The 17990-nt window shown below is 41.9% G+C and overlaps 1 protein-coding gene and 1 pseudogene across 3 annotated transcripts in view; both read right to left on the reverse strand.

The window, feature by feature from the left end:
* CDCP1 (CUB domain containing protein 1) overlaps nucleotides 1–17990 on the reverse strand; it is an 86767-nt gene that overhangs the window by 3929 nt on the left and 64848 nt on the right. For 2 of the 3 annotated variants that reach the window (XM_037848961.1, XM_037848970.1), the window contains 4 exons: nucleotides 16423–16644; nucleotides 15028–15402; nucleotides 4699–5064; nucleotides 2095–2182 (listed from right to left, as the gene is read on the reverse strand). In XM_037848961.1, coding sequence (XP_037704889.1) covers nucleotides 2095–2182; nucleotides 4699–5064; nucleotides 15028–15402; nucleotides 16423–16644 — 1051 coding nt within the window. Of the gene's footprint in view, nucleotides 1–2094; nucleotides 2183–4698; nucleotides 5065–7282; nucleotides 7913–15027; nucleotides 15403–16422; nucleotides 16645–17990 lie in introns of those variants that run through there. The other variant, XM_037848977.1, reaches the window with a different exon arrangement.
* LOC119510153 lies at nucleotides 9073–9517 on the reverse strand (annotated as a pseudogene).

A 17990-nucleotide genomic window follows, 5' to 3' on the forward strand; every position in this document is an offset into this window, starting at 1 on the left:
AAAGATCATAGCTGGTAGAGAGTGGCTTAGAGGAGGCACCTTTAACATTATCTTTGCTTGAATTCATCTTGGATGGCAGATGTGACTGACAACCCTCTCCTCTTCCCCCTTCTTTCCTAATAGAAATAGGTGGTGCCCCAGCCCTTCACAACACATCAGGCTCAGGCATGCACAAGCCAATCTTCTGGGACTCTTGGTACTTTCTTGTAGTTGATGCTTCATCTCTTCTTTTGCATTGGTAAAAGTCCTGACCCTTTAAATTTCAAATGATAATACATGTGACTCAGGAGGGAAGATTTGTTTCAGTTTTTAGCTTGAGTTGAGGGAGAGTAGAGTAGAACTCAGCATTGGCAGAGGAACTTGGTTCTTTTAGCAGTAACCTCCAACAGTGTGTTAAACTGCTAAAAAGAAGATAAAATTCAGGCTGCGGTGCCAGAGTTCCTCAATAACACCATTAATGTTTGGTTTTTAATGTTCTTTGCAACCTGGATGTGGATGGGCATTAGCACTCTCTGCTATGGAAAACAAAGGCTTCACCCTCCATCTCTAAGTACCAAACAACAGGGGAAGTGACTTTTTAGCTGACCAGCAATTCAAATGGAGGACATTAGCTCAATTAGCATGATGGACCACATAATGTACAGACTGTCAGTTCACTAACTGTGGACAGGCTCCCTGTACTTTTCTGAGATAAAAAATAAATCCAATACATTTAACTTGGTTTCTGTAAGGGATATTCCCATGATGCCCTGCTTGTCCCCACCAAAGCTCCTCATGCTGTACTGAAACTATTTGTTTGCCTGCTTCTTATTCCCCTTGTGCTCCCCATAGACTGTGAGTTCTGTAGAAGAGACCATCTTTTTCACCACTCTACCCCCAGCACCTGGCATGGTACTTAGTACCCGGGAGACCTTCAGAAAGTACATGTTTAAGGAACAAGTTTGTTGACATTGTTTCCCTCATTCTCACAGTAGACCCCATCTGTCCCCCCACACCAACTTGGGGACAGGACTTATTCAAACCTGCTGGCCAGTGACCTCACCCACAGCAAGGCTGGGGCCACTGATTCTCAGGCCAGTACTGCAGCAGTTTAGAGGTGAGCTCCCTCCTGATGAGGGAGCTGGGGCTGGGTGTCCATGCCACACTTTCAAATCTGGGTGGCACATTCTTTGCATCTCAGAAAAGAAAGTTTCCTGAAACACTAAAATGATGTTTAAAAAGAAGTCCCTTTCCTCCAGGGTGACGTTATGTACGATGGCATTTCACAGAGAAAAAGACTTTCCCTGGATCTGCTGTAAGCTGATGCGGCCTTGTCAGTGGACACATTTTCAGACTATCTCATTGCAGAATTTCAGTTGTTTGCTCAGGGCCACAGTTAATAAAAGATGTTTTTTTTTTTAAAAAGCTTTCTGGAAGGTCAAATCATGCTAAGGAAAACAAATTTCCCCCCTCCCCCATGGTTTTAATCAGAAATCAGAGAAGAATTTATAAAATCTGGTGGTAGCATGGACTCTCTTTGCAAAGGTCAACATCTTCTTTCATAAAACAGAAGCCGTCATTCTGACGGGGTGAAAGGTGAGACTGAGTCAGTTAACTGGGTCTTCCTTCCTCTCATCCACAGGGCCAGCTCTTTGGTGCTTGTCTAGAGTTTAATAAACAAGCATAAAACAGACAGTGTGTTTAAAAATCTTGAAGAGAACAAGCTGGGGCAACGTACATTCGTTTTCCTCAAGGTGACAGAGTGAGTGGTTTCACAGACCTGGTCTGGCAGGTCCTATGTGAGCTTTTTCCTGCCAAGATCTTCCCTGCGGTGGTTAGTCTAATGAGCAAACAGTAAATGATTCACAGGGGACTTGTGCTGAGGCAGCTGTGTGATAAACTGTAGGCAAAAATGTCACAGTACTTTTTTTCCCCTATGTATGGAATTTTTTCCCTCCAAGAATAACTTACATCTGGCAATATTATTTAACATTGATCTTTGGGGGGGAGAAGTAGGAAGAAAGCAAACAAAGTCAATAATTAACAATACATCTGGTCTGTGTGATCTGAGGAGATGTCAGATCGGCTGAAGATAGTTTGAGAAATTCCACCTACTTCTTTTTCACAAAGAAAATGATGAGTCCGAGGGCAAACAGTAGTAAGGCTCCACCTCCCACCACTGCGATGATGACAACAGTCAGGTCTGTGAGCAGAGACACAAGGGAGAGAGATGAGGAGACTTGTGGGGTGAGGCCAAGGATGGGATCTTGTAGTCTCCTAAGATGGCGGCTGCTCTATGTACATGCTACTTACCTTAAGAGGAGTTGATTTCCCTTCCTCTTGAATTTGGGTTGGCTGATAGAATGTGGCTGTGCTATTTCTGGGCCTAACCTTTAAGGGGCCTGGCAGTTTGAATTTTGTCTCTGAGGGGAAGCCAGCCACCGTGGAAGACGTCTGACTATGCTGAGACCACCATGCTGTGAGGAAGCCCAAGCTAGCTGTGTGGAGACTCAATGAGGAAAAAAACCCCAAGGAACCCAGGTGAAAGTGGGCACCAAGGCCCTGGACATATGACCCCAGATGAACCATCTCAGCCAGACTCTAGCTGTTCGAGGCATCTGGCTGAGGCTCAGAGATATCTTAGAACAGAGAGGCGCCATCCAGCTTTGCCTTGTCCAAATTCCTGACACATGGAATTGTGAGCAAATAAAATGGTTATTGTCTTAAGCCACTAAATTTTGGGGTAGTTTGTTATGCGGCAATAGATAAGGAAATAAACCGGGGGGCAGGGGGACCTACCAGATCCACTCTAAAGGCTACTCCTGGCCTACACTACTAGGTGTTGTTCCCCAACTGCCATGGCCTGTCTGGGAGAAGAGAAGTAGAGGAGTGTAGGAGAAAGCAAGGAGCAAAGAGTCAGAAATGAAGGAGCTAAGGAAAGGGTTGTTTCATTTATGCTGTCCTTTTCCAACAGTTGTACAAAGGAAAAAAAAAGAAAAAAAATCAGAGAGAGAGCCCTTTTCCAAACAGGGATTTAGACTTTTGGCCTGTTCAAAAAAGAAAAAAAAAAAAAAAAAAAAAAAAAAACAAAGAATGAAAAAAAGAAAGAAAGAAAGAAAAAAATAAAAAAAAAAAAAAAAAAAAGATGACACTGAGAGTAATAGAAAAAAATGACAAAATGAATGTAAGAGAAAAGCTTAGAGTGTGGGAGAGCTTTTTACCTGTGGATTGCAGTTCTCACCAATTCTTCTGCTAACCTGCCTTGGGCAGACACTCAATCTCCCTGATGGCCAGAAAGGGAAGGGGCTGGAAGAAACAACCTCCATGGTCCCTTCTGCTTCCAATACCTTGAAGCTTTTTGTGTCCATCTCTGAAACAAGGTCACACCAGGGATTGTCCTACCACACATGCTAATGGGAATAGGGCATTTTCCTTGCTTGAAACTCTTTGATGGATCCTGAAACTTTGAGGATAAAGGTAAGCTCCTTCTCCCAGAACATCAACCAGTTGCATCCACCTACCCCATAATGTCAACAGTGCTTTTCAACATGAAGAAGTTAGAATGGCCATTGCCCAAATATCCCTGAAGGCTGAGAAAATGATCTAACGAGAGGGAGGAGTTGTATTAGAGAAGTTAGGATTTAACAAATGATTATGACTACTGAATCATTACATAGATATTTATTTTTAGTTTCTAGAGTATTAGAACAGCCAGAAGGAAATACCTGAAATTGTGGAACTGTAATCCATACTGTACTTTGAAATTTGCTCTATAACTACCTGTTCAACTGTATTTTGAAATTTATCACATTTCTGAATATATGTTATATTTCACAATAAAAAATGTTAAACAACAACAACAACAAAAAAGGAAGTTTCTCATTCTGACTCTGAGGCCTGCTGCTAAAGGCATTTCATGGATTCCAGTGTTTTACTGGGACTAAATTAAAAGTACCAGTACCATGTACCTGTGTCACACTTCCCAGGTCCCCACGTTTTAATCACCGACACCAAATCCCCACAATACTTTCATGAGGTAGTCATCATCATCTACTCTTTACAGATGAGGAAGCTAAGATTGTGGGATATCAGAGGGAGGTTAACAGTAAAGGGTGGTGGTCGATGGCTACAAAGATGTCCTGGTTCCACCCCTCCCTGAACTATGTCCTTCACTCTGTGGCTCCGCAGCTTCTCCCATCAGGAGGCAGAAGAATCAAGGCTGCCCACACAACTTGTTTTGGCCAAAGGCTTCAGGAGGGACAGCGTAACAGGTCCTACCCTAAGCATCCAGAGACCCTGCCTGCTTCCAGTGTCTCTTGGATATCTCTGTTTCTTCTATGAGAACAAACCCAGGTAGGAGGATAAGAGACCCTGTATAGGAGAGCCAAGCATGCCCAGCTGTCCTAGTTGATTTGGGCTGAGCCCAGACAGTGAGAGTACCCAGCAAATTTACCTGGCCAATCTATGGCTGCCTACAAGTAAGCCCAGCTCAGTCCAGAACTGCCCAGACAATCGGGGTAATAACAAATGGTGGTTTTCAAGTCACTACGTGCTGGAATTGTTTGTTATGCAGCATTACTGACACAATAGCTGGCTGATAAAGGGACAGCCAGAACTCATACCCACATTTGCTGACTCTAATTTTCTGGCTTGCCCCTCACCCCTCAGATGCCAATTTTCTGTCCACCACCATCCCTGAAAGACTTTGAAGGCCCTTACCCATTGTCCTTGGGGTGAGTGTGACCCAGAAGAGCAGGTCCAGCTGCTTGCCACTCATGGGGCTGCAGTTGGAGATGTTGACCCAGAAACTGTGATGGCGGAAGCTTGGCTTGGGGAGCATGTCCTCCTCCAGGCTGAAGATCTCCTCGGCATTGGTCTGCTGCTCCTGAATGATCATGAACGCGCGCCCCGTTTGGCAGACCAGACTGGTCCGCTCCTTGTAGAAGGTCAGGCAGGCCACCTGGTTGGCTGGCATGCTGATGTTCCAAGACACTGAGGTGAGGGGCGGCAGGCCCTGGTCCCAATTGGGGGTCCTTAGGTAGACCTTGCTTTTTGTGTCCGGGGTCACTGTGAAAATGCCTTCCTCTGCGGGAAAGGAAGGGAATCCAGACAGACATTTCACTCAGTCAAAACATAGGGAAAAAGGAGTGATGGAGGAGGCGACACTAAGCTGTCCAAGAGAACTTTCTGTGATGCGGAAATGTTTTCTACCTGCAAGGTCTAAAATGGTTGCCACCAGCCACGTGTCTATTGAACACTTGAAATGTGCCTGGTTTAACTGAGGAGCTGAATTTTAAATTTTTGTTTAATATTAATTTAAATTTAAATAGCCACACGTGGCCAGTGGCTATTGCATATTGGGCAATGCTGCATTAGAAGCATTTGTCAAAGTAGGTGCTCCGTTCTTTTGAAAAAGCAAAACAAAGTAACAAAACCCAAATATGCCAGTTTGCCAAACCAGTGGTTACCTCCCCTTCCTCTCAGAAATGGCCTTGACACGATTAACATCCATCTAATGCTCTTGCTCCATGGTAGGATTAGTGTATACTGGTTTCAGTTTCAGAGTTTAACTTTTAGGTTCTGGGAAGTCTAGCATTACAGATCTTGAAAGGGCCTTAAGGCGAGGTAAAAACCCAACATTTTACACTGACGAGAATGTGTCTTATTTTCAGACTCCCCAGAACGAGTTTCTCTGGTAACCCTGGAGATATCAGGCAGCCTGGACTGACCTTAATCTTATGGCCAAAGATTCTTCTCCCTCCCACTCATGCCTCTGAGAACAAAAGTATGAAGTAAATCTCAAATAACGGTCTTGGCTAATTTTAAAATGGACTCCAACTTAAGGTACCTGCTCTTTGAGCAAATTATAACAGTGATGATTTTAAACAAACCATGTAGATTTCATTGCATCTCCTGAGACAAAACATTGAAGTCCACATACCAGCCTCCCTGGAGGCATCTGCTCTGCCCTGCTGGAGGACAAGCCCCCCGCACTTTCCCCATCTTACTTCTCTGGGCTCTCAGCACAGCGTTCTGAATTGTTCCCGCAAAGTCAAAAAATGCCTGCTTCGGCTTGTTATGTCACTACCTTAAAAATCCAGGACTTGGGAATATTTGATTATTTCTCAGCTATACCCTGCCTGCTTCTGCGAGTTCTTTTTTAATTAATTTTTTTTCTTAGAGAAGTTGTAGTTTTACAGAAAAATCATGCAGAAAATACAGAGTTCCCATATATCACCCTCCCTACAATTTTCTGTATTTTTAACATTTTGCATTAATGTGGTATCAATGTTACAATTGATGAAAAATATTATTATACTGGTACTATTAACTATAGTCCATAGTTTATATTAGGATTCACTGTGTTGTACCGTGTTTTTTTTTTAAAAATTCTTATTCTAGTTTTTAAAAATTCTTATTCTAGTAACATATATACAATCTAAAATTCCCCCCATAACCACATTCAATTATGTAATGCAGCAGTGTTAATTACATTCACAGTGTTGTGTTATCATCACTACCATCCATTACCAAAACATTTCCATCACCCCAAACAGAAACTCTATACCAATTAAGCATTAACTCCCCATTCTCCATCCCCACCCCAGCCCCTGGTAACCTGTATTCTAATTTCTGACTCTATGAATTTGCATATTCTAATTATTTCATATAAGTGAAATCATACAATATTTATCCCTTTGTGTCTGGCTTATTTCATCAAGACAACCTTGATGTCTTCAAGGTTCATCCGTGTTGTAGCATGTATCAGAACTTCATTCCTTTTTACGGCTGAATAATATTCCATTAGATGGATATACCACATTTTGTTCATCCATTCATCTGTTGATGGACACTTGGGTTTCTTCTATCTTTAAGCAACTGTGAATAATGCCTCTATGAACTTTGTTGTGCAAGTGTTTGCTCAAGTCCCTGCTTTCAAATCTTTTGGGTATACGCTTAGAAGTGGGATTGTCAGGTCATATGGTAATTCTATACTTAACTTTCTGAGGAACCACGAAACTGTCCTCCATAGCAGCCACACCATTTAAAACAAGTGCTCCTATTTCTCCACATTTTCTCCAATACTTGCTATTTTCTGTTTTTTTTTTTTTTTTTTTTTTTTAATACTAGCCATTCTAATGGGCATGAAATGGCATCTTGTTGTGGTTTTGATTTGCATTTCCCTAATGGCTAATGATGTTGAGCATCTTTTCATGTACTTTTTGGCCATTGTTTATTTTCTTTGGAGAAATGTCTATTCATGTCTTTTAGCTAGTTTTAAAATTGGGTTGTTTGTCTTTTTGTTGTTGAGTTGTAGGATTTATTTATATATTCTGGATATTATACCCTTATTGCATATGTGGTTTCCAAATATTTTCTTCCATTCTGTAGATTGTCTTTTTATTGTCATGATAAGCCCTTTGACGCACAAAAGAGTTTCAATTTTGATGCAGTCTCATTTACCTTTTTTTAATTGCTTAAAGTTTTGTTGTAGAATCTAAAAATTCACTGCCTACTACAAGGTCCTGAAGATATTTCCTTCTGTTTTCTTGTGAGAATTTTATAGTATTAGCTCTTATATTTAAGTCTTTGATCCATTTTTATTATAGTGAGAGGTAGGGGTCCACATTCATTCTAGTGCATGTAGATTTCCAGTTGTCCCAGCATTTGTATCAACTTGGCACCCTTTCTGAAAATCAACTCACCATAGATGTGTAGGTTTAACTCTGTACTCTCAATTCTATTCCATTGGTTTATATATGTATCCTATGCCAATATCTGTACCATGCTGTTTTAATTACTGTAGTTTTGTTGTAAGTTTTGAAATATGGAAGCATGAGTCTTCCAACTTAGTTCGTCTTTTTCAGGATTGTTTTGGCTATTTGAGGCCCCTTGCAATTCCATATGAATTTGAGGACGAACTTTTCCATTTCTGCAAAAACAAGAAAAACATTGCTGGAATTTTGATGGGAATTGCATTTAATTTGACTATTGCTTTAGGCAGAATTGACATCTTAACAATATTAAGTCATCCAATCCATGAGCAAGGCATGTCTTTAATCCAGGTCTTCTTTAATTTCTTTCAGCAATGTTTGTAGTTTTCAATGTACAAGCCATTCACCTTCGTTAAATTTATTCCTAGGTATTTTATTCTTTTAGATGCTATTGTAAATGGGATTATTTTCTTAATTTCCTTTACAGACTGTTCATTACTGGTGTATAGGAACCCAGCCGACTTCTCCTTGTTCATCTTGTATCTTGCAACTTTGCTGATTTAATTTATTATTTCTAATAGCTTTCTTGTGGATTCTTTGGGATTTTCCATATATAGGAACATGTCACCTGTGAATATGGATAATTTGACTTATTCCTTTCCAATTTGGATGACTTTTATTTATTTCTTGCCTGATAGCTCTTGCCAGACCACCCAGTACAATGTTGAATAACAGTGGTGACAGCAGGCATCCTTGTCTTGTTCCTGATCTTAGGGGGAGAGTTTTCGGTCTTTTACAATTGAGTATGATATTTGCTATGGGATTTTCATAAATCTCCTTTATCATGTTGAAAAAATTCCCATCTATCCCTAGTTTTGAGGGTTTTTATCATGAAAGGATGTGGTATGCTATCAGATGCCTTTTCTGCATCAATTGAGAGGATTATGTTTTTTTCCCCCCTTCATTCTATTAATGTGGTGTATTACATTGATTTCCTTAAGTTGAACCATCCCTGTATTATTGAAATAAATCCCACTTGGTCATGGTGTGTAAGTCTTTTTTGTTTTGTTTTGTTTTGTTAAACCGCTTCAACATTTATTGAACTGTGAGCCATTGCTGCACCCTGAGACATGCACTCACCCACTCATCCTGACCCTTCCCTTGGGAAGGCCCAAGGACCTGCTCCCAGCATGCCCCAGAGGGTAGAAAACTTGGGGGAATTGGGGGAGATATGGCAAAAGTGGGGGACAGGAGGGCAGCAAGTGTGAAAAACGATTTCCAGGGGACACACACACACACACATACACAGGGCGTCGACCTCTGCCCCACCCAGCAGCTGTGGGAGCCTCAGGGAAGGACCAGGCATCCATGAGACATTTCAGACCCACCCTAGGAAGCATTTGCCGAGGGCGGCTGGGCCGAGGCTCCTGGGCTCTGCCTTTGGGGCCCTCTGCTCCTGAGCCAAGGTGGCTTTGATGGTGGCTACCAGCTTCAGAAATTTGCTCTCCATGTCCACAAAGCCATTACCTCTCTTCTTGGAGTGAACCAACTTGCCAGCCTTCATTACTTCAAAGAACCTGGTGGTCTGGGGGGTCCCCTCGTTGCTGATGTCCAGGTACCCAGGGAACTCATCTTCTAACTTCTTGAGCTGAACACACTTGGGCTTGTAGCCTCAAGTGCCACCAGTAAACCACTCGGATGGCGAGAGGCTCTGCAACAGTGCTGACCCCATGACCCCAGACCCAGTGCAGCCCCGCGCTCTCCAAGCTTTTTAATAAGCCATTGGATTCGGCTTGGCAGTCCTTTGCTGAGGATTTTTCCATCTATAGTCAGAGGGAATTCAGTCTGAAATTTTCTTTTCTTATGCTTTCTTTTTCTGGCTTTGGGATCAGGGTAATTTTTGGTCTCATAGAATGATATAGGGAATAATCCCTCCTCTTCTATTTTTTGGAAGAGTTTCAGAAATACTGGGTCAAATCTTCTTTAAATGTTTGGTAGAATTCAACATCTGGTGCTGGGCTTTTCTTTATTGGGAGTGTTTTGATTACTGATTCAATCTTTTTACTTGTTATTGGCCTTAAGAGATTTTCCATTTCTTCTTGTGTCAGATTAAGTAACTTGTCTTTCTAAGAATTTTTCATTTCATCTATGTTTTCTAATTTGTTGGTGTACAGTGGTTCATGCTACTCTCTTATAATCCTTTTCATTTCTATAAAGTTGGTGGTAATGTCCCTGCTTTCATTTTTTATTTTAGTTATCTCTCTTTTTCTTTGTCAGTCTGGCTAAAAGTTTGTTGATTTTATTGGTCTTTCAAAAACCAACTTTTTGATTTGTTGATGCTCTCTTGCTGTTGTATTCTCTGTTTCATTTATCTCTCCTCTCTTTACTATTTCCTTCTGTCTATTAACTTTGGTTTTAGTTTACTCTTCTTGTTCTAGTTTCTCTAGGTGTGAAGTTAGATTATTGATATGTGATCTTATTGTTTAATATAGGCATTTAGAGCTATAAATTTCCCTCTGAGCACCGCCTCCACTGCATCCCATAAGTTTTGGTATGCTGTTCGTTCATTTTTGTTGGTCTCAAGTTATTTCCTAATTTCCCTTATGGTTTTTTTTCTTTGAACCATTGGTGGTTTAATATTGCTTGTTTAATTTCCAGATATTTATAAAATTTCCAGTTTTCCTTCTTGTGCCGGTTTGAATGTATTATGTCCCCCAAAATGCCATTATATTTGATGTAATCTTTTGTGGGCAGACCTGTCAGTGTTGATTAGATTGTAATTCTTTGAGTGTTTCCCTGGAGATGTGACCCACCCAACTATAGGTGATAACTCTGATTAGATGATTTCCATGGAGGTGTGGCCCCACCCATTCAGAATGGGCCTTGATTAATTCACTGGAAACTATAGAAGCTCAGACAGAAGGAGCAAGCTTGCTACAGCTAACAGGGACACTTTGAAGAATGCACAGGAGCTGAGAGAGGAGCTGCAGCTTACAGAGAGATTTTGGAGACAGCCTTTGAAAGCAGACTTTTGCTCTGGAGAAGCTAAGAGAGGACAAACGCCCCAAGAGCAACTGAGAGTGACATTTTGGAGAGAAGCTGAAGCCTAGAGAGGGACGTCCTGGGAGAAAGCCATTTTGAAATCAGAATTCCAGAGCAGACGCCAGCCATATGCCTTCACAGCTAACAGAGGTTTTCCAGACACCATTGGCCATCCTCCAGTGAAGGTACCCAATTGTTGATGCATTACCTTGGACACTTTATGGCCTTAAGACTGTAACTGTGTAACCAAACAAACCCCTTTATAAAAGCCGATCCATTTCTGGTATTTTGCTTAACAGCAGCATTAGCAAACCGAACCACTTCTGTTATTGATTTCTAGTTTTACTCCACTGTGGTCCAAGAAGATATTTTGTATGATTTCAATATTTTTAAATTTATTTAGATTGGATTAGTGGACTAACATATGGTCTCCGCTGGAGAATGATCAATGTGCACATGAGAAGAATGTTAATTCTGCTATTGTTGGGTAGTGTGTTCTATATTTGTCCATTAGTTCTAATTGGTTAATACTGTTGTTCAAGTACTCTATTTCCTTATTGATCTTCTGATTAGATGTTCTATCAATTATTGAAAGTGATTTATTGAAGTCACCAACTACTATTGTAGAACTCGATATTTCTCCCTTCAATTCTGTCAATTTTTGCTTCATATATTTTGTGGCTCTGAGAGCCACATATCTGTTTATAATCATATTTTCTCATGGGATTTAACCTTTTTTCAATACATAACATCCTTCTTTGTCTTTCTAGTAATCTTTTTTTCACTTAAAGTTTATCTTGCCTGAGAATAATATAGCCAGTCCAGCTTTCTTTTGATTACTGTTTGCATGGAATATTTTTTCCATTCTTTTACTTTCAACCTTTTTGTATTGAAAGTGAGCCTCTTGTAGACAGCATATAGATAGATAGATCATGCTTTTTTTTATTCAATCTGCCAATTTCTGCCCTTTAATAGGGGAGTTTAATCCATTGGCATTTAAGGTAATGTAAGGTAATAATCTATTCTGCCATTTAGTTATTTGTTTTCTTCATGTTTTTTGTTCCTCAATTACATTATTACTACCTTTTTTTGTATTTAGTTGCTTTTTTTGTACTGCACTATTTTGACTCTCTTCTTTTCTTTTCTCTATATTTTTTAGTTATTTTCTTAGTAGTTACCTTTGTAAATACAATGAACATGTTGAACTAATAACAATTAGTTTCAGTAGTATGTAAACTTTTTACTCCTATATATCTGTGTCCCTTCCCCATTATATTGTTATTGTCTGTGATTACATTTTTATATACTGTCTGCTATGAACATAGATATATAGTATTATTTTACATATTTACCTGTTAAGTAATATAGGAGGAAAGAAGCATTTACAAACCAAAATTACAATAATACAGTATTCTCTATTTTCCTATGTAGTTATCTTTACCAAAGTTCTTAATTTTTTCTTATGGCTTAGAGTTACTATCTGGAGTCCTTTTATTTCAGCCAGAAGGATTTCCTTTAGTATTTCTTGCAGGGAAGGTATTCTGGCAATGAATTCTTTCAGGTATTGTTTATCTGTAAATATCTCAATTTCTCCTTCGTTTTTTGAAAGATATGTCTGCTGGATATGAAATTCTTGGTTGACAGTTTTCTTCTCTAAGGACAATATGCCAACCCACTGTATTCTGGCTTCCATGGTTTCTGATGAGAAATCTGCTGTTCATCTTATTGAGGATCGCTTTTATGTGACAAGTCCCTTCCCCCTTGCTGTTTTCAAAATCCTGTCTGTCTCTAGAATTTGAAAATTTACCTCTAATGTGTCTTGGTGTAGAACTCTTAAGAGTCTATCTTGCTTGGAGTTTGTTGAGCTTACTGTATGTATATATTCATGTCTGTCATCAGATTTGGGAAGTTCTCAACCATTATTTCTTCAAATACTTTTTCTGCCCCTTTCTCTCTCTATTGTCCTTCTCGGACTCCAATGATGCATATTTTCGTGCGCTTCATGGTGTCCCACAGGTCCTTCAGGCTCTGTTAATTTTTCTTCATTATTTTTTCTTTCTGCACCTCCCACTGGATTTCTATTGTCTTATCTTCAAGTTTGCTGAGCCCTTCTTCTGCCTGTTCAAATCTGCTGTTGAATCTGTCTAATGAATTTTGCATTTCAAATACTGTATTTTTCAGGTCCAAAATTGCTGTTTGGTTCCTTTTTATAATTTCCATATCTTTTTTTTTTTTTTTTTTTTTTTTGTTTGGACAGATTTTCCTAATTTCTTTTAGTTCTTTGTATATAGATTACTCTAGTTCATTGAACATATATAAGATGGTCGACTAATAGTTCTTTGACTAATAGTCTTTGACTAATAGTTCCTATGTATGAGCTTCCTGAGGGATGGTTTCTGGCAAATCCTTTTTTTCCTATGAATGGGTCATATTTTCCTGTTTCTTTGTGTGTTTTGTAATTTTCTGTTGAGAACTGAATATTCTGTTTTATGTTGTTATAACTCTGGACATCTAGTTCTCCCACTTCTTTGGGATTGCAAGGTTTTGTTTTTGTTGTTGTTGTTGTTGTTGTTGTTGTTCTTGTGGAGGACTAGATTCATCAAGTTGTGATTTTTCCAAACTATTTTTGCTCCCAAATGGGGAATGGAAAGTGTCGAGAAGAAAGAAAAAAAATAGGTATTTTCTGTAAGAATCCTCTTCCACTTTCCCCAGTGATCTGAAGTAAGTGATCCAAACTGGTGATCAAGGATCAGACCACACTCCCCTGGATTATGGAGGACTAGAACTAGGTGCTTATAGCCCACCCTGGCCCCAGCAAGCTCACTAGTAGCCTGGGCTGAAGTCTCCACTGCTGCCTGGTTGGGGGGCGGAGGGTGGTAGCTGCCGCATAGAGGGTGAAATTTACTGGTATTTAGCACAATTTACCAGCGTCTTCCTCCTGCTCTTCCCTGGATGCTGCACAGTGTTCCACTAGACTCTAAAGTTTCAAAATAGTTGATTCAGACAGTTCCTGCGAGTTTATAATAGCTTTGATGGAGGAACTGTTTCCTAGAGTTTTCTACTCCACCACTTTCTCATAATCCTGTCTATTCCTACCATTTTTTTTAATAAAAAATTTTAGTTTGAGGTCAATTCAAACTTTCAGGAACAGTTGCAAAAACAGTACAAACCCCATACATAGAACTCCAGCATACCCCAACCCCCGTCCCTGATACACCAATCCACCACCTTTAACATCCTGTCACACCACCATTTTTCTTTCTTTCCCTCCCTCCCTCTCTCCCTCCCTATCATCCATTATCTATTGCTCTGTCTTCTGAACATATGAAAGCAAGCTGCACACATCCTTGAAAAAACAATGTAATTCACATATACATTTCCCACGAACAAGAACATTCTTTTGTGCAATCCTATTAAATGCAGGAAAGAAGTTCAAGAAATTCAACCTTGATACAAAGCTTACATTCTATATTTCCTTTTTTTTTTTTTCCTTATGTCCCATCTGTGTCCCTTTGAGTCTCCTCTCCTCCATCCTCAGATCCCATCCAGGATCATCCTTGGCATTTAATTGTCATCTATTTAGACTGTCTTTTTTTTTTTTTCCATTGTGGAAACATATATACAGCCTAAATCTTCCCATTCCACCCCCTCCCTGGCATTCCATTAGTGGGATTAATCACATTTAGAATGTTGCAATGCTATCACCTTCCCACCATCCCTTTCTAGAAGTTTCCCTTCACCCCAAACAGAAATCCTATACTCATTTCTTAACTCTTTATTGCCCCTTCCCCCACTTCTTGGAACCCCTACTCTACTTTTCATCTCTATATCCTACCATTTTTAAAGCTGTGTTTTCTTGATTTGATATTTGCTAAGTTACTGCAACCCTGTAACTATTTTGAGGAAGGTGACTCTACCTGTTTTTGCTAATTTTTCAAGCATTCTGTAGGGGAGTGGACCCTGGAGTGTCTTATGCTGCCGTTTTGTCAACTGGAGTCCAAAAGAGTTTTGAACCTGATTATTTTTCTGCTGCCTACCAATCATCACCTCACACTGTTGGGAAGATCTTTCTTATTTCTAACTCCTGGAATTCCATGGTAGCCTAATGGTAAAGTCCAGATTACAACTCATTGTCTTCCAATCTTCTTGCATGAGGACCAGCCCATACAGCTATCCCTTCTCTCCAAACTGCCAACTTAATTACAGTGATCACAAAACCAAACTAAAATAAAGGCCCAAACTAGAAAAGCTAAGGGGGCATGAAAATGGGGAGAGAGAAAAAAACCCTTACCTTTGAAATATGGTATATAGGACACAGTCAAGCCCTGCCTAGAGACGTCTTGGTGGAAGCTGGGAGTAAAGGTGCGGAGGGTCACTGAGATGTTCTGCTTCACCTGTATCTGCTCGATGGAGCCTCCAGGGCAGAAGTAGCCATAGGAAAGGTCTTGAACAGTGCTGACCATGAGGTAGCTGTAGCTGGTGTTGCAGGCTCTCTCATGGGTGTGCTGCTGCAGCTTCTGAGCTGGCGCCAGCACCAGGCTGAGCCTGTCCTTGGGCACCAGCAGCTTCCAGGAGAAGTCGTGCAGCTGTACAGGCAACTGGAGGATGTTCCCGGGCACCTTGAGGGAGTAGAGCTTCCTGTGACAGTATCGGTGGTCAATGCAGCCTGGAAAAGAGGGGCTTTTGGTACCTATGTGAAGAGGAGAGGCCGGAAAAGCATCCTCCCTATCTCTCAGGTCAGCCTGAGGCTGGACATCTGTATGTTTCCCTCCTTTTCCCTTTGGTCTCTCTCTCCCACTCTGTTCTCCACCCTGGCTCCTAGATGCTTCTTTTCTAAGGTTCCGTCTTGTACTCTCCTATTCTTACTGTCAACTCAATTGGCAGAGACAACTTTGGGGAGTACGAATGGTTGAAAATTTTTCTTCTTTTTTGCTCACGTTCTCTCTTTTGTGTGTCTATGTCTTAGAAGCTAAGTGCCACATGGGCAGGCATGTTGCCCAGTGCCCCAGTCTGTGGGGAGGCAGTACTGTGTGTTGTTTATAGCAGTGAGTGGCATTTGGTAGCTCTTAACTTGCATTCTGGCTCTGACCTTCCTAAGAAGGCAGGCTACTTTGCCTCTTATGGCCTCAGTTCCTGCATTTGTTGAGCAGACTCTTAAGAGCGCCCATGTCAGAGATAATGCATGTAGGTGGTCCAGCAGGGAGGTGAATATTGTTTTGCTGCCCTTCATTCATCAAACATTTATTAAGTGACTGGCACATGTGTAACACTGCTAGGGGCTAAAGGGATAAAAATGGAACAAGCCAAAGCTCTTGACCTCAAGGATCTTGGTCTTTGTGACAGAAAAGTGGGCAGAGAGTGGGGAAGGTAGGGCATGGGGACGTAAGAGGACGGGAAAGCTACACAGAGGAGAGGATTTCACAAGAGGGAACCTGAAAGGACGGCAGAGGAGACATAAAGCAGGAACATGTGAGTGCTACACCTTGGGAAGCACAGCTCCTCCGAAGGACATGTGTTCTGACTGAGGCGGCCTGGTCCTGGGGAGCGTGTCTTTGCCTTGCTCCTTTTGCCTCTTGGTTGCCCTTGCCCACCCTGCACTGTACAACCACCCAGGGAACCCCAAACGAGGACAGGCCAGAGTGGAGAGCTGCCCACGGCCCAGGACAGGTGCACCAGCGGGGCGTACTTATGGTTTTCTCTGCATTCATCCACAGACGTGTAAGATTATCGCAAAGGAAGGAGATCTGGTGTTTGGAGCCAGAGGCCAGGGTCAAGTTGGTACTGCAGGTCCGAGACTCCAGACACACAAAGCAGCCTGGGACAAACCTGCGGCTCTGCTTGAGGGACCGCGGCTCGATGGTAAGCGACATGTCCCGCTCATTGCTCAGGTCAACAAGGTAGGTTTTATCTGAAACAAGAAATAGAAAAGAGGCTGTGGAGACCGGATCGGCAGCAACCACATGAAATGGCAAAAATTAGTACAAGTTCCCCATCTAAATCCAGATGGCAGAGTAAGGCCCTTCAGGGCTCTACCCCACCCACAGAATCTTTGGACAACCAGCTAGAACTGGCAGACTAGTCTTTCTCAAAGCTCCAAAAACAGTGCATTATGAATCAAGAAAAAGGCCACTTAAAAGCAGTAGGGACTTACGGAAGATGGTTGTTAGGAGAGACAAGGCAAAAAAACACCTCTCTGAAAAATATTAAATAAAAGCCAGAAAGTGACCCAGAACACCAGTTCCAGTGATGCACCAGCTGGACAAGGTCTGCTAAAGCCACAGGGACTGGGCACTTGGCGAAACTGGGATTCTGTGTTCTGAAACGAGTGAGTGAGCCTGCTGAATATGCGGCAGCCACGCCGCGGTGTGGGGAAACCATGGGTTGGCGTTTGGAGTTGGACTACTTTTTTTAAAAAAACCCACAAACGGCTGTGGATACAGCACTGAGAACCACACAGTGAGGCACGGCAGGAACAGGCTGTGGGTACGCCTCAATATCTAGCATGGGTGATAGCCTTTGGCGCACCCGCTGCTAATTGCCTCAGAGAGAGGCAGGCAGAGGTTAGCCAAAAGGGAAAATAACCACGCCCTTTACAGCCATCTTCCCGGTGGGCTGGGAATGCTCCTTCCCAGCACCAGCGCCACAGCCCAGAGCTGCGCCAAAAAACCCAGTGTGACGGGAAGTGTTTTCAGCATCATGCACACACGCCACAATATTGGGCGTGGGCAATAGCCTTTCACGCACCCACAGCTAATTGTCCCAGAGCTAGGAAGGCGGAGCTGTGCGAAAAGGGGGAAATTAACATGCTCCATACAGTCATTCTTTCAGCAGGCTTGGAACACCCCTACATGGCCCAGTGGCCCAGAACTTCTCTTGGGGGATGGTGTGCACTTGTGATGTAGCACAGCCTTCCCTCAGCAGAGGCCCTGGGAGGGCAGGGCTTGGAAGAGGGACTCACTTGGAAATCCCAGGGACTATACGCCAATACCAAGGACTTGTGGGTCAGCAGCAGAAACAATCTGTGGCGAGACTGAACTGAAGGTTTAGACTCTTGGAACAGCCTTAAATCTCCAGGAATACCTGGGAGGTTTGATTATTAAAGCCACCCTCCCTCCCTAACAGCTCAGACACACACCCCACATTCAGGGTGGACAGCACCAACAACATACCCAAACTTGGTGCACAAATTGGACCCCCACAAGAATCAGATCCCCACACACCACAAAGACAAAGTAGGGGAGAACTGGATTGAGG

Source organism: Choloepus didactylus, chromosome 1, assembly GCF_015220235.1.
Source record: "Choloepus didactylus isolate mChoDid1 chromosome 1, mChoDid1.pri, whole genome shotgun sequence".
Lineage (NCBI taxonomy): Eukaryota > Metazoa > Chordata > Mammalia > Pilosa > Megalonychidae > Choloepus > Choloepus didactylus.